This window comes from Diachasma alloeum, unplaced genomic scaffold, assembly GCF_001412515.2.
Source record: "Diachasma alloeum isolate Michigan unplaced genomic scaffold, Dall2.0 Dall_scaffold_00339, whole genome shotgun sequence".
In the NCBI taxonomy this organism is placed as follows: domain Eukaryota; kingdom Metazoa; phylum Arthropoda; class Insecta; order Hymenoptera; family Braconidae; genus Diachasma; species Diachasma alloeum.
Genome location: NW_021680478.1, coordinates 322,209 through 334,655, shown reverse-complemented (window position 1 = coordinate 334,655; position 12,447 = coordinate 322,209). Strand labels below are relative to the sequence as shown.

Sequence of the window (12,447 nt, the reverse complement as noted above, 5' to 3'; positions counted from 1 at the left end):
ATCGCGACCGCTTACGGGCCCCACTACCCCTGAAATTGAGATACACGGTAGCGTATCGGCTGGCCGAGTGCACCGCGTATCTACACACAACGGAGCTTCCCCTTCCATTGTCAGACCCTCGGGTGGAAAGTACTCACTTTCCTCCCGCTCATCAAAGAGCAAAATACAAATTTTCCTTTGCAGGGGTGTTAAAAAAATAGCATGTGTACCTCGGGCGGGAAAACATGACTTTCCGCCCTTGATGCACAATATACTAAAATAGATTAATTAAAAGCAGTTCAATTGGGAAAGAAAAATGTTCTCCTTCAATCTTTTCCAATTATTTAGCTCCTAAAATTGTCAACCAATTATTCATTTTCAGATTGGAGGACAACGCATATCGACAACAGCACGAATAATTCATGCAATCTTCTCATTCCTCATACTTGTATCAATTATTCTCTCGTTCGTTCGTATTATGGCTTGGCTCGACTTCCTGTACATCTGTGGTTACATTAAATTAGCGATAACATTGATAAAATATGTGCCACAGGCGTATTTTAATTACCAAAGAAAATCAACAGTTGGATGGAGTATTGGGAATATATTCTTGGACTTCACCGGAGGCGTGCTGTCTATGCTACAGATGATTTTAAATGCATACAATTATGGTAATTAAACTCAAATATGCGATATTATCTCGGAAACGAGAGATTTGATAAAAAAAAGAGTCAAAAGACCTGCCGCATTACTTCATATATCTAATCCGGAGATTGGCAGCTAAATTATTCTATTGATAATATTTCATTGCCAGTTATTAAAATGGCGATAACCAACAAAAAAATAAAATTCCGATTTCTTTTCTCACCAATAATGGTGCAAAATTTATTTTATGTTATTGCGCTCTACTAAACACGTTTCTAAGCTCGCTTCAAACTCGGTGTTCAATCGTCGAAACATAAAGTAGTTATAATATACTCGTTGGAAAAGCCCATATTTTGCAAAATGTCCTGGAACTTTACAGCCCGGAACGAACATTGAAACAGTCGTGCAACGTTACAGCTCGGAACGACAGTCAGAACAAAAGTTGTGAAATGTTACAACAAGGAACGAAAGTCGAAACGTATATCCTCTAACATTATAGCTCGAAACAAACGTCGTGGAACATATCTCACCTGGGACGAAACTTTCAGCAATTCGAATGAGAGTAGGGATGAACAAATGCCGCATTGCTGGGCATCAACTTATAAGAGAGAACAGCTTGCCCTAATGTATCGGATAGTGAATGACTTTTGCTCAGGAATAATATGACCCCGGGATTCGGTATATTTAATACCTCACTTCGGAATTGACTCGATTATGAGAGCGGAGGCTTGTATATGAACAGAAAATTATGCAAAGACTCGAATTCTCAAATTCTAGATTCTCACGATAGTGTCCAAATTTTGGGCACGATGGACAGAATCTGTGCACAGTTTCAGGCGCGTAAATATTGATAACCGTAATTTTCCCCTTAGAGATTTTCGACCGTGTCCATCCGCTCCGCGACCGGCACACGCAGAATCCGGTCATCAGAAGCACAAGATTTATCAGTTTTCTCCGTATCACACGCAAATCATGAATATTACATGAAAACACTTCATGATTTTTCTGAGGATTACACGCAGTCGCCCCATGATTTTTCCGAGAACTCTAAGCAGACGCAGTTCAAGTCTCGGGGTTTTTCACGCCCACGTTTTAATCAACCCCGAGGGTCCTACGCGGCCACCGGTCAAATCTCTTCGTATTCAATTTTTTGCCTGTATTCCAAATCCCTGCTGAAAATAATATTAGTCCTAATCTCTGATTTAATCACAAAGTCAATCATTTTCAAAATGTTTGAACAATCGATAGACTGGAAACACTCAATCGCTAATTATTCTTGATAGACTTCAAGTATGTGCCGTGAATGACATACTAAATTTATCTGTAAGTTTAATGCGTACGACTGACACAATCAGTTTGTCATAGAAAAGCTATTATTCATGAAAAAGCTCCAGAATGTCAAAATTGTTGCACCATCGTCAATCATGCATATGCTCTCATGAACCAGTGGAATTGAACGATTAATTATAAAAAATGTGGTTAATTTTCAGACGATTGGCACAGTATTTTCGGAGATCCAACGAAATTCGGCCTTGGTTTCTTCTCAGTCGCATTCGATATATTTTTCCTCGTTCAACACTATGTATTATACAGGTAAGAATACCTCCGTATTCTAGTTTCATGCTTAAGATTCGTGCTTTCTTTTCAATTCATCGAGGAAATGAGAAAACGTCTCGAGCCAAACGTGAAATGCGTTCATCTTTTGTACTAAGGATACATAGTTCGAATGAGAATTTCGAAAGACCTTTCTCAAGTCTGAGAAAATTTGCCGTGAAGAACGTATTTCACACATCATAGATATGCTTTAAATTGTAACATCATTGTTAACAAAGCAGTAGATTTGGAACCAGATGGTTTTTGGAAATGTCAAAGAGCCTTCTCTGCAGACTACTTTGTCAACTGTGATAACATTCTTTTGACGATTTCTCATCAGATTTATCATTACGTAAAAAATTTTATAATCACGCAGTACTATTGTTTTCACCAAATTTCTTGCTTCCCTAATGAATTACTTCGCATGGACATTCTTTTCATTGATTTTTCTAGTGTTCCATACGCTACAATAAATAACCAAAGTTTTTTTAATACAGTGAAATAAGGAAACTATTGATATTCACATTGAAAGAAAATTATATTTGATACACATCGATATTGCTTGCTGAATTATAATGGTAAAAAGTAATGCTTGAGAAAATCTTCAAAATACTTTTTTGGCCGTAAATTTCCTTTTGTCGTTGAAATGCATACTCTGTTCTTGCATGTTCCTATTATCTCAATAAAAATTCTGAACTCCACTCCTTTCACCGTTTCTCTACAGTGGCATCTCTTAATTTTCAATAATTTCCATATTTTACTTATTGCAAAGAACTCAGTATCCGCTTAAGCTTTTAATGTAGACCTAATTAACAAAAAAAATGATCATGTAATTAATATTTCCAGACATGAAAAAAACCTCCTAAAATCTAACGAGTTCATTAACATCGCGACCTAACCATAAAAATCGGTATCTAAAAATAAAGATGCAAGAAAGAATGAAAAAAATGAAAAATGCATGGGGGTAGAGAGAAACAATTCTCATTTTCCAGGCATACCAGTGAGAAAGTGTACGACCTTGAAGGCCGGACATAGAGAAAAATGGAAGAAGTTCCTGTCAAGATATCCATGATCATGATTCGAGTAATTGAAACCTTTGGGAGGCATTATAAGTCATGAAACGAACCGATAGACTTGTGCATGCCTTGAAAGCTGGGAAATTTGCTGTATTATAATCATTTTTGTGTGGAATTATGTAATTTTGTAATTGCATCTGAACCCTATTTAGGCGAAGTAATTTTTTTACATTCTTTAAAAATGACTTGGTTGACTTGAATGAGAATAAATTTATTTTTTATCATAGCTTTTGAATTTATAGGAGTTTCATTTATTTTTTATAGAAAATGAAGAGACGCATGAAGGAACTTCATTTTTATTCCTTTCTGTCCTCATTGGTGCTTCTATAATCAAAATTATAGCATTAAGAGATGAATTATGATTGTTAGTGAAAAGTATTAACTTCGGGGTTTCACCATTAATTTTGCAAAGAATTTGATGCATGGTGCATGATCCGACTAATTGGTAGTAATGATCCAAGTGATTTTGAGTACTAAAAAATGAGGATGAGTCCCAATCGAATTAGCGGATTATTGTGCGGACGTTCTCGAAAAATAAAAGTTTAAAGAAATTAATCGAGAGGCCTTTTTTGTCAAGAATTAAATTCCCTACGAGAAGGTTTTTGCTCACTTGTTCGGAAAGTCCGTCAACCCCAAGATGATGAGTTCTTTACAATACATTAATATTCACTATTAACTCTTGTTAATTCTTAAATTATCCTGGTAATCATGCCAAGAGACTTTTTTCGGGGGGAATTCCATGTTCTGCAAGAAAAGCCTCGTAATATTTTCCTTTAAATCCACTAGTTCCAGTGATATTTTTGGAATGAGCTAGTCTTATCTATTTTTACTCTTGTCCTACAGAATTTAATTTCGGAGATTTAAGATTAAAAAATTCACAGGAATCAAGAGTACGTGGATATACCCGAAGGGTGTCAAGAGGAGCGTGAGATCGAAGACCCATCCAAGCGAATAGAGGCTTGATTATGGTGATTATTAAGTGTTCAAAACGATTCGAAGTAGCGCAAAAAAATCCATGGCCTCAATATGTTCAATTAAATAGATTAGTTCGATTACTGGATCATGGACAAATTTGTAGTGAAGTGAAGCAATGTACTGTTTATACTCCTATTTTTATTGTGAATGAATGTGATAAGCCGTTCAGTATATTTAGCAGGATTTTTTGCGCGAGGGAATGTCAGGATAAAATTTCAAGGGGCATCAAAGCAATGCGAAATATTTCCATTGTCAATAACTCTAGTGAGTGAAATTCTAAAAAATTCTGCTCGTTTTAGAAATATTTCACGTGTGAAACTCGTTATATTCCATCTACTCATTCAGGAGTTAGTGATCATTGACAAATATCCATTCAGCCTTATTCTCTCTCCACTACACTACTGAGTTTCGAAAATTCTACAATTGAAAAACGAATGCTAGGGGAGGTTCTCTTACCTCCGTATTTTCTTGGGAAAATTGTAAATCACTTACTGGAGGGTATTAAATAAGGCGAACTTTGGAGGGAAAAAAACTATAAAAATATATTTTTGATTTCGAAAAAGTTGAAGGATCCAGCTAAAAATTTAACATAATGTTCATGGCATATTTTTCAGTTACAAAGCAGTCGAAACTCGTAGCATATCTTTTTAAAATATATCCCAAGACAATCGGACCCAAAAGTCAGTCCCTATGGATTTCCGGAAAAAACTCTCAATAATGTTAGCTCCAGCGGAGAATAAAGGGATACACAGGTTAATAAATAATTGGGGCGGTTCATTATTACAATCCGGGCAATACGATGGCAGTTACAACGAAGGACTTCCAAAAGAAGAATCGCAGGAACTTCCAAAAGAATGTCGTTCTTCAGAACCTCCTTCAGATCACAGATAATTGAATTAGGATTCGAAGGGGGACACGTAACAATAATTTATTGCATTCTCGTATATTATTGACTTAAGCAACAATATCTCTTTGAATTGAATAAGAAATTATTTGTCAATTAATTTTTGTAATCAAAAATAAGAAATGCTCAAAGATATTTCCATTTTTCTGAATTTATCAATCTATCATGGATTAGGTTTTTAAGAACATCGTAACAACCTTTTATAAGATGAAAAAATCAAATTTGGGCGGTACCTATCTCCCCCGCCTGTTAGAGGGCCGCATTTAATTATTTATTATCTCCTAAACTGTGTAATACTGCTAGTTAGCATTTTTTTTAATAGCTGGGGACTATTATAAACATTGTCTATCAAAAACATGGGGACAATCTTAAGAAAAATGTGTTTCCGAGGAATATACCTTAATTTCATTGATATTTAACCGTTACATGGGAACGATGATTTTCAACGAATTTATTCTTATAAAAATCTAGTCGATACCCCTAATGACTCTTCAATGATAAATAGAGTCGTGTGACGATTTATTGAAGTAAGTAATTGTGGTGGTTCGCATGAATATAACCCACATTGTTGATTTAGAAACAATACCGATCGCTTGAATATTAGCGTTCAGCATTGGAAACGAGAATGGTAACACTGTAGAAGTGTGACCCATCATCATCAAAATCATTAATACACGATGGATAGGTTCTCATCCCATACATCTATATGATCACCTGCCTAAATAGGTAGATGACTCATAGAGGTTGGAATTTTATTGTGTAGCCTAGCTCATGGTCAAGGACAAATTCACAACTCACATCACCGAATTAATTCGAGTGTTTGTGAGCGACAATTTATAATATTTTTCCCGTAAATAACTCCGAAAAATAAGTACAATAGACCGGCAAAATCATTAATACATGATGGGTCACACTTCCACAGTGTTACCACGAGAATTCACAGAGTGGGGAGTTTTCATTCAGACGGCTTCAATTGGAGAATTATTTTGGAGAATCAAAAGAATCTCGCTCTTTAATTGTTTATGCACAATGATGCAAGATAAACTATCATATACAACGGAAAAAAATTGTAAAGAAATGTTTGAGAAGCGACATTGATATTGTATGATACAAGACACATGGCACATGTTAATAGCCATTGATTGACACCTCTGGCACGCAATAAATATTTTCATGAATTGGTACTCACATTTTTGCACATATTTTTCACCCATTTACATGTGTGATAGGCTGGTGTGTTTCTCCGGTGTAAGCGTGCGAGAGCGGTGAATTACGCGTTTCTCGTAGATGTAGGCGCTACATTTTGACGTTTCCCTTTAAAATCATTTATGTCGCGCCGTGCAATAAGTCGAGTTTACCGCACCCTGTGCATCGCGCAGCGTGCTCAAAACGCGACTTCTGCACTACTTGACATAAAATATTATAGAGCACTCGGTAATAAATTTCGTTTTCAACGAATGTGTGTACAGACCTCGCCTTCGGCTCGACCTGTAAACTACACATTCGTTGAAAACGAAATTTGTGCCCTTGTACTCTAATGTACTATAATTTTCGCGATAAATCGATAGTTTAACAAAAAAGTCGAAATGGACTCATCTCGATTTACCACTTCGCTACATGGAGTTCAAAATTCTCATTCAGTTGAATTGACCGCCACTGGGTCAGCGATCGCGTTTTTTTTTTCATAATGGGTAAATGCTGCCATCTTCAGATCTTAATAGGCTATAACAATCGAGGTCGATTGCGGATAAAAAGAAATAAATTTCTACTCAACCGACACTGCTTTGCCGATAAATATTCTGGTGGACAGCTATGATCATGCGCAGATTCATGGATTATGTGCAGGGCGATTTTATGTAGCTGTTTATGGACATGGATAGCTTTGCTAGAGATGCAAAATGACCGTCATTTTTTAGATCGCGTCATATGACCAAAAATGACGGTCATGTGACGCACAAATTTTCCAACTACACATGATTGTCACAAATCATTTGTAATCAAATTGTTGTCAAACCATCCTTATAGTTGCATAATGACGGTCATAACTAATTTCCAATTTGTGACGGCCATGAATAAAACAAAATAGTTTCATCTATATGAATGGAAAAAAAACGTGATTTCCATTTCAAAATGCTGATTAGGCCAATAGAAAAGGAATTCAACTGAAAATTGACCGAGAAAAAAATTAAGTTTCATCTATATAGATGAAAAATGACTGTCATTTTTTCTTGACAAATTGCGACGGTCACAGAAGGGCGAGGGAGCATGTGACAGCCGTCATGAACGCCTCGTCATGTGGCCGTCATTGACGGTCACATGACCGTCATATGACGCATTTGCATCTCTAAGCTTTGCTCGTGTAAAGTCGTACTGGGGAGATTGTAGCTTTCGGTTCCTATTCCCCCACCATTATGTTATATGGAACCCAAAGCCTAGAATCTCGTCAGTACCCCTGTAGTTGTGAAAGTATTCTGAATTCTGCCGAAGAAGTAACCTCGATTGGAGTGGTGGGGAGCACGATCATAAGTGTGGATTTGGGTGGAGTGGGAGTATACGGCTGAGGTTACTCCTTTGGCAGGAAGCACTTTACAAATAGAACTCCCACTCAAGTTTTAGGAGTTTCAGTGATTCAAACCTCTGTGATTGGTCCAAGAGTTTGACCCACGTGATGATATCAACATCTCGGCTGCGCCGACGTAGGAGAGTCCGAGCACCTCGGCGCATGATTGCCAAAATCGCTCAAAGGATATTTTTCCAGGTAAATGAACCAACAATAACTATTAATAAGGTAGAAAAACATTCGTTATTATTATCCGATTTTGACGGATCGTTTTAGTTCATAAATAAAGTGTACTGACACCGTGTCAACTATTCATTGTAGCCGAAAACTATCATAACCTCCAAACAAGCAGTATATAAACATGAAATGTAAAAAAACGAATAAATGAAAGAAAGTTAAAAACCTAAGGGGCTAGCAGGATGCTTTGGGAAGTTAACCAGCGCTAAGTGTGGTTACTAGTTGGAGCGAGGATCACGAGTAAATAACGATGATTGTAACTCTGGAAGTAAAAATGGAAACACAAATTAACAAATTTAAAAAGTGTTCAAATTTAATTGGAAATTGAAAGTGAGGATCGATCGGATTTTCACACTTCTTAGCAATTTCTGTTGTCATATCAAATTGAAATAGTAATTTCCATTCATTTTTCCAAACATTGATCAATATTTCTGTAACTGAATATATTGAAATTTCATATGGATTGGTATTTGTTGAAAATTTCAAGAATTTTTACTTGGGTTTTAAGGTGGGATTGTCTATTAATTGACTATTTTGGACACATAAAATTTTGGTCATTTTTCAAACACTCAGATATGGATTTTTTCTCAATTTTGCAAATCTAACGGATATTTAATATATATAAGGCCTACTCAATATATTCAGTCGATTTATCCTGGAATCGATATTTAAAATTGACCGAAACTTGTTTCTCGAGCATGTAGTACTCGACAATCTCAATTTTTGTATCTCTCGATTGATCGTTCTCATCTGAACACCAATCGAAATTGGAGGAGCTAAAATTTTTGTAACCGAAAAACTCCTCATTAGAATTGGAATAGTGTAAATTCCAAGTAATTTATCCACAAGATCAAATACACATAATGAATTATTACATAATGAATAACGAAAAATGATTAATGTACAATTTTTGTCAATACCTTTTCAGAATGAACACCTGCATTCAAAGATTATCAAGATACGTTCGGGTAGTCCCTATTATTAATCGTCCATTAAATTGCTGGACAGCAGCAATCACAAAGAAGCACCGAAAAATCTACGAGAGAACATATCCGACAATTCTAGTCCACCCGGACGGTAGTAGTACAAATATTCAGTACTATGAGCCGAGGAAAATCATTCAATTGCCCCTGGATATTTCCCTTTTATCTGAGGCAGAAAAAAAAGCAAGAATTGAACGAAGAAAGCCTAAAACTCAAGTTAAAATTGAAGAAGACATTGAAGACAGTTTTGACGCTTTAAAATACCTGAATATGAAAAAACGATAGTTTCAATGCATCCATATTTATTTCATGTATTATGTGTAAGGTAAATATAATGAATCATTTGAAACTGTTTCGTAATTTGTTGTCTCTTTATTGGTATGCGTGACGGAAACGAGACGAATTGTATCAAAGGGAATAGAGTGGAATACGGGAAATCTATTATGACAGATGAATAAAATGAACGCGTATGAAAAAAATTGAATGGGAAAAAAACTGTCTTTCCTCTTTCGTGATTGATTTTTATCGTTCAAAACAGGAAACTCAACAAATTAAATAATTATCTATTCGAGGAAGCGAAGAGATGTTGTCATCGAAATCAGATTACTCTACGAATGTATGCGCCAAAAAGAGTTTTTTTTTGCGCATATATCCCGTAAAACTGAAGTGAATGCAGTGAGTGACGTCTCATTTTTAAGGTCATTCTATGTTCTTTAATTTTTTTTTTGAAGGCCTTTTTGAGCCCCCTTTTCGGGTCTCATTTCGGCACTCTATCCAACCGTATGCATGCGGCTGTGGATCCTACACTGTACCGCATTATCGTACTCTCCTACAGGCGGTTACTCTATTAGCAACCTCCCGTTCGCCGAAACCTTCCGTTGAAAAATTCGGTTCCACGGAGAATCGAACTCACAACCTTTCTCACACTCGAATTGCATCTAGCCCACTCAGCCACCTACGTCGGTTATGTTCTTCAAGTGCCGTGAAGAAAAATTTGATAACTCTAAAGGGACCTAAAATATCAATGATAATAAGACAAAAAAATCATCGAACAGAATGCAAATTTTCAAAAAATCACAAATTTCTCAATTATTAATGTTGTTTTCATGCATTTTGTTTTCCAAATGTTCGTCTAATACTCAACTTCCATAAGAAAAAATTGGTAAAATACCTGACATTGAATAGTTTCGAATATTTTAGATATCTTTCAATGGCAGATGCATTACTGCAGAGATAAAAATTGAAAATTGTTGAATTAAAAATATTGGTCGAAATTGCTTTGAGTATGCAATTATTTCGAAACAGAAGGGTTTTATAAGAGAATATCAGGTAACATTTTTGGTAAATCATTCACTTTTCAATGAAAAATTTCTCCTGTTAATTTTTTAGAGATGTTGAATATAGCTAATTCTTTGTATCCCTAAAATATTGATAAAACAACTAGAAAATCCATATTTTCTACTCTTCTGTCCGTCCCCAATGTTTTGTTCCTCCCCCTTATGCGAAAGGACAGTAATCCTTGTGGTCGTGATCATCACATCGAAAAAGACTTTCACTCCGCAAGACATTTGGAATTATCTTGTCTCTTTGCATTCTTCTCGTGATATTTTTCCATCAACAATCTTATTTAGCGAATTCGATATTCTGTATTTTCTATCAAACTTAGAACCCATAACTTAGGTACGAGCGGAGTTATTAGTTATAATAGAACAATTCAGAATCAAGTCAACGTTGTTGACCAGCCAATTTGGGGAGAGAAAGTGAAGTGACATCCTTCGTTAATATTTTTTACAGCTATGTGATTCTGTTTTCAATTTCTCTTCGCGGTTCAACGATTTATTCTCCAACCAGTTAATCAAATATTATAGTTGAATATAAAAACGAATTTCCCGAAGAATTGCAAAAAAATGCATTATCAGTTTTCATAATTTATGAATCATTTTATCATGATTTAATGCTCGAAATAGTATAAAAGGAATGAGTTATGAGGTGATAAATAACACATTTATAGAGTATATTCTTGATATTAGATCATTGATGAACAATTATTATCCCGACACTTTCAGTACTCGGTGAAACTTGTATTACGAAATAAAATAACACAGGAAAAATTGTTGAGCCCACATTGGGCAACCCTGTGGCTTCAACTCGGCACGTGTTTAACCGAGAGAATGCATTATAAAAAATAGCCACAACTGGGGGTAATGGATTTTTCGCAGAAAAAGTATAATTGTAGTCTTTTTTTGTTCCCATCTGGCACCAATATTTAGGCCATGTCGCTGTGACTGATAAAGTCGAGACTTTTCAGTTCGGCCCTCGAGAAATTAGAGAACTTGTGTCAATTTGGAGAGAAACGCGGAAGTTGATTTATTTTTATGTGCAGGATGAAAATATTTCCACTGGAAAATAAGTGGATAATTGCCTTTTTTGTAAATAAGTACAGTATTGTCGCTAAGTTGATGCTTTGTTTTCGAAATTTTTTTTGTTCCTTCTTATCATTGTTTTCAAGCTATAAAACTATAATTATTTTTTTTTCCGTAGATTTTCCTCGTAAGCTAATATAAAGAATCATCCTGTTTCCCTCCTACCTACTTCAAAATCCTATACAATATCCTGTGACGTCACAGGAGTGGAACGGTGTATAAATTTCCGTCTTCACGGGATGTCATTATAATTTATTTTCCTATTCTTCCATTTTTTTTGCAATTATCCTGTATTCAAATCCTAAATCCGCATCTAAAACCAAATTCTGTTTCAGTTAGAAATTAATCAAGGCTTATTCATGCGTTCAACCCATGTTTAATCAGAATTCACTCAGTGTTTAACTGGTAATTGTACCTCATTTTAATCGGGTTTAATGAAGATTTAATTTTGATGTAAGCAAAATTGAGCTGGGATTTAGCTGGAGTTTAACCGGGGTTCAACCACGGTTTAATCGCGGTTTAACCGAAACCATGAATAAATATGTAAAAACCTTCAATATTATAGTATGATATAGGAGTGATAACTCGGTAAGCCATGATATTATTACCACCATCTTTCAATTTAATTGAGAACACATTGAAACAAATTTTTTTAACCGTAATTTAATTGATATTGCTTATTTTATCAGTAACCATGAAAAGAGATTTTTGAGAGAAAAAAAAAGCATAAACACTAGGCTGTAATTCAACTCCGGAAGTTGCGATTCCCATTCTATTCTGATAGAATCAAGAGCAATAAACATCAATTTTCTAAGCCCTGACAAAATTTGTTTCAATGATGATTTTTAAAATAATCACTGACAAATCAATTTTTTGCAAAATATGAAAATTTTTGAAACTTTGTGATAAATTGAATTTCAATTCGTGGCAATGGATCAAGCGTATTGAAGTTCATATTCAAGAAAAAAATTCTGAATTTCGATTGATTCCCTATAATAAAATATCGAAATGGCAATAAGGTATTTTTATCAGGCAATATAAAACTTTTTTGTACTTGTTAATATTCTCAATG

The 12,447-nt window shown here is 35.2% G+C and overlaps 1 protein-coding gene across 10 annotated transcripts in view; it reads left to right on the top strand.

Annotated features, from left to right (window-relative positions):
- The window catches only part of LOC107040648 (cystinosin homolog), a 25,027-nt gene extending 15,978 nt beyond the window's left edge, over nucleotides 1–9,049 (top strand). For 6 of the 10 annotated variants that reach the window (XM_029126274.1, XM_029126273.1, XM_029126276.1 and 3 more), the window contains 3 exons: nucleotides 2,115–2,217; nucleotides 7,798–7,930; nucleotides 8,898–9,049. In XM_029126274.1, the coding sequence (XP_028982107.1) occupies nucleotides 2,115–2,217; nucleotides 7,798–7,930; nucleotides 8,898–8,954 (293 nt within the window). In that variant the 3' untranslated portion in view covers nucleotides 8,955–9,049. The other 4 variants (XM_015260813.1, XM_015260817.1, XM_015260815.1 and 1 more) reach the window with 4 other exon arrangements.
- Nucleotides 9,050–12,447: the final 3,398 nt, after the last annotated feature.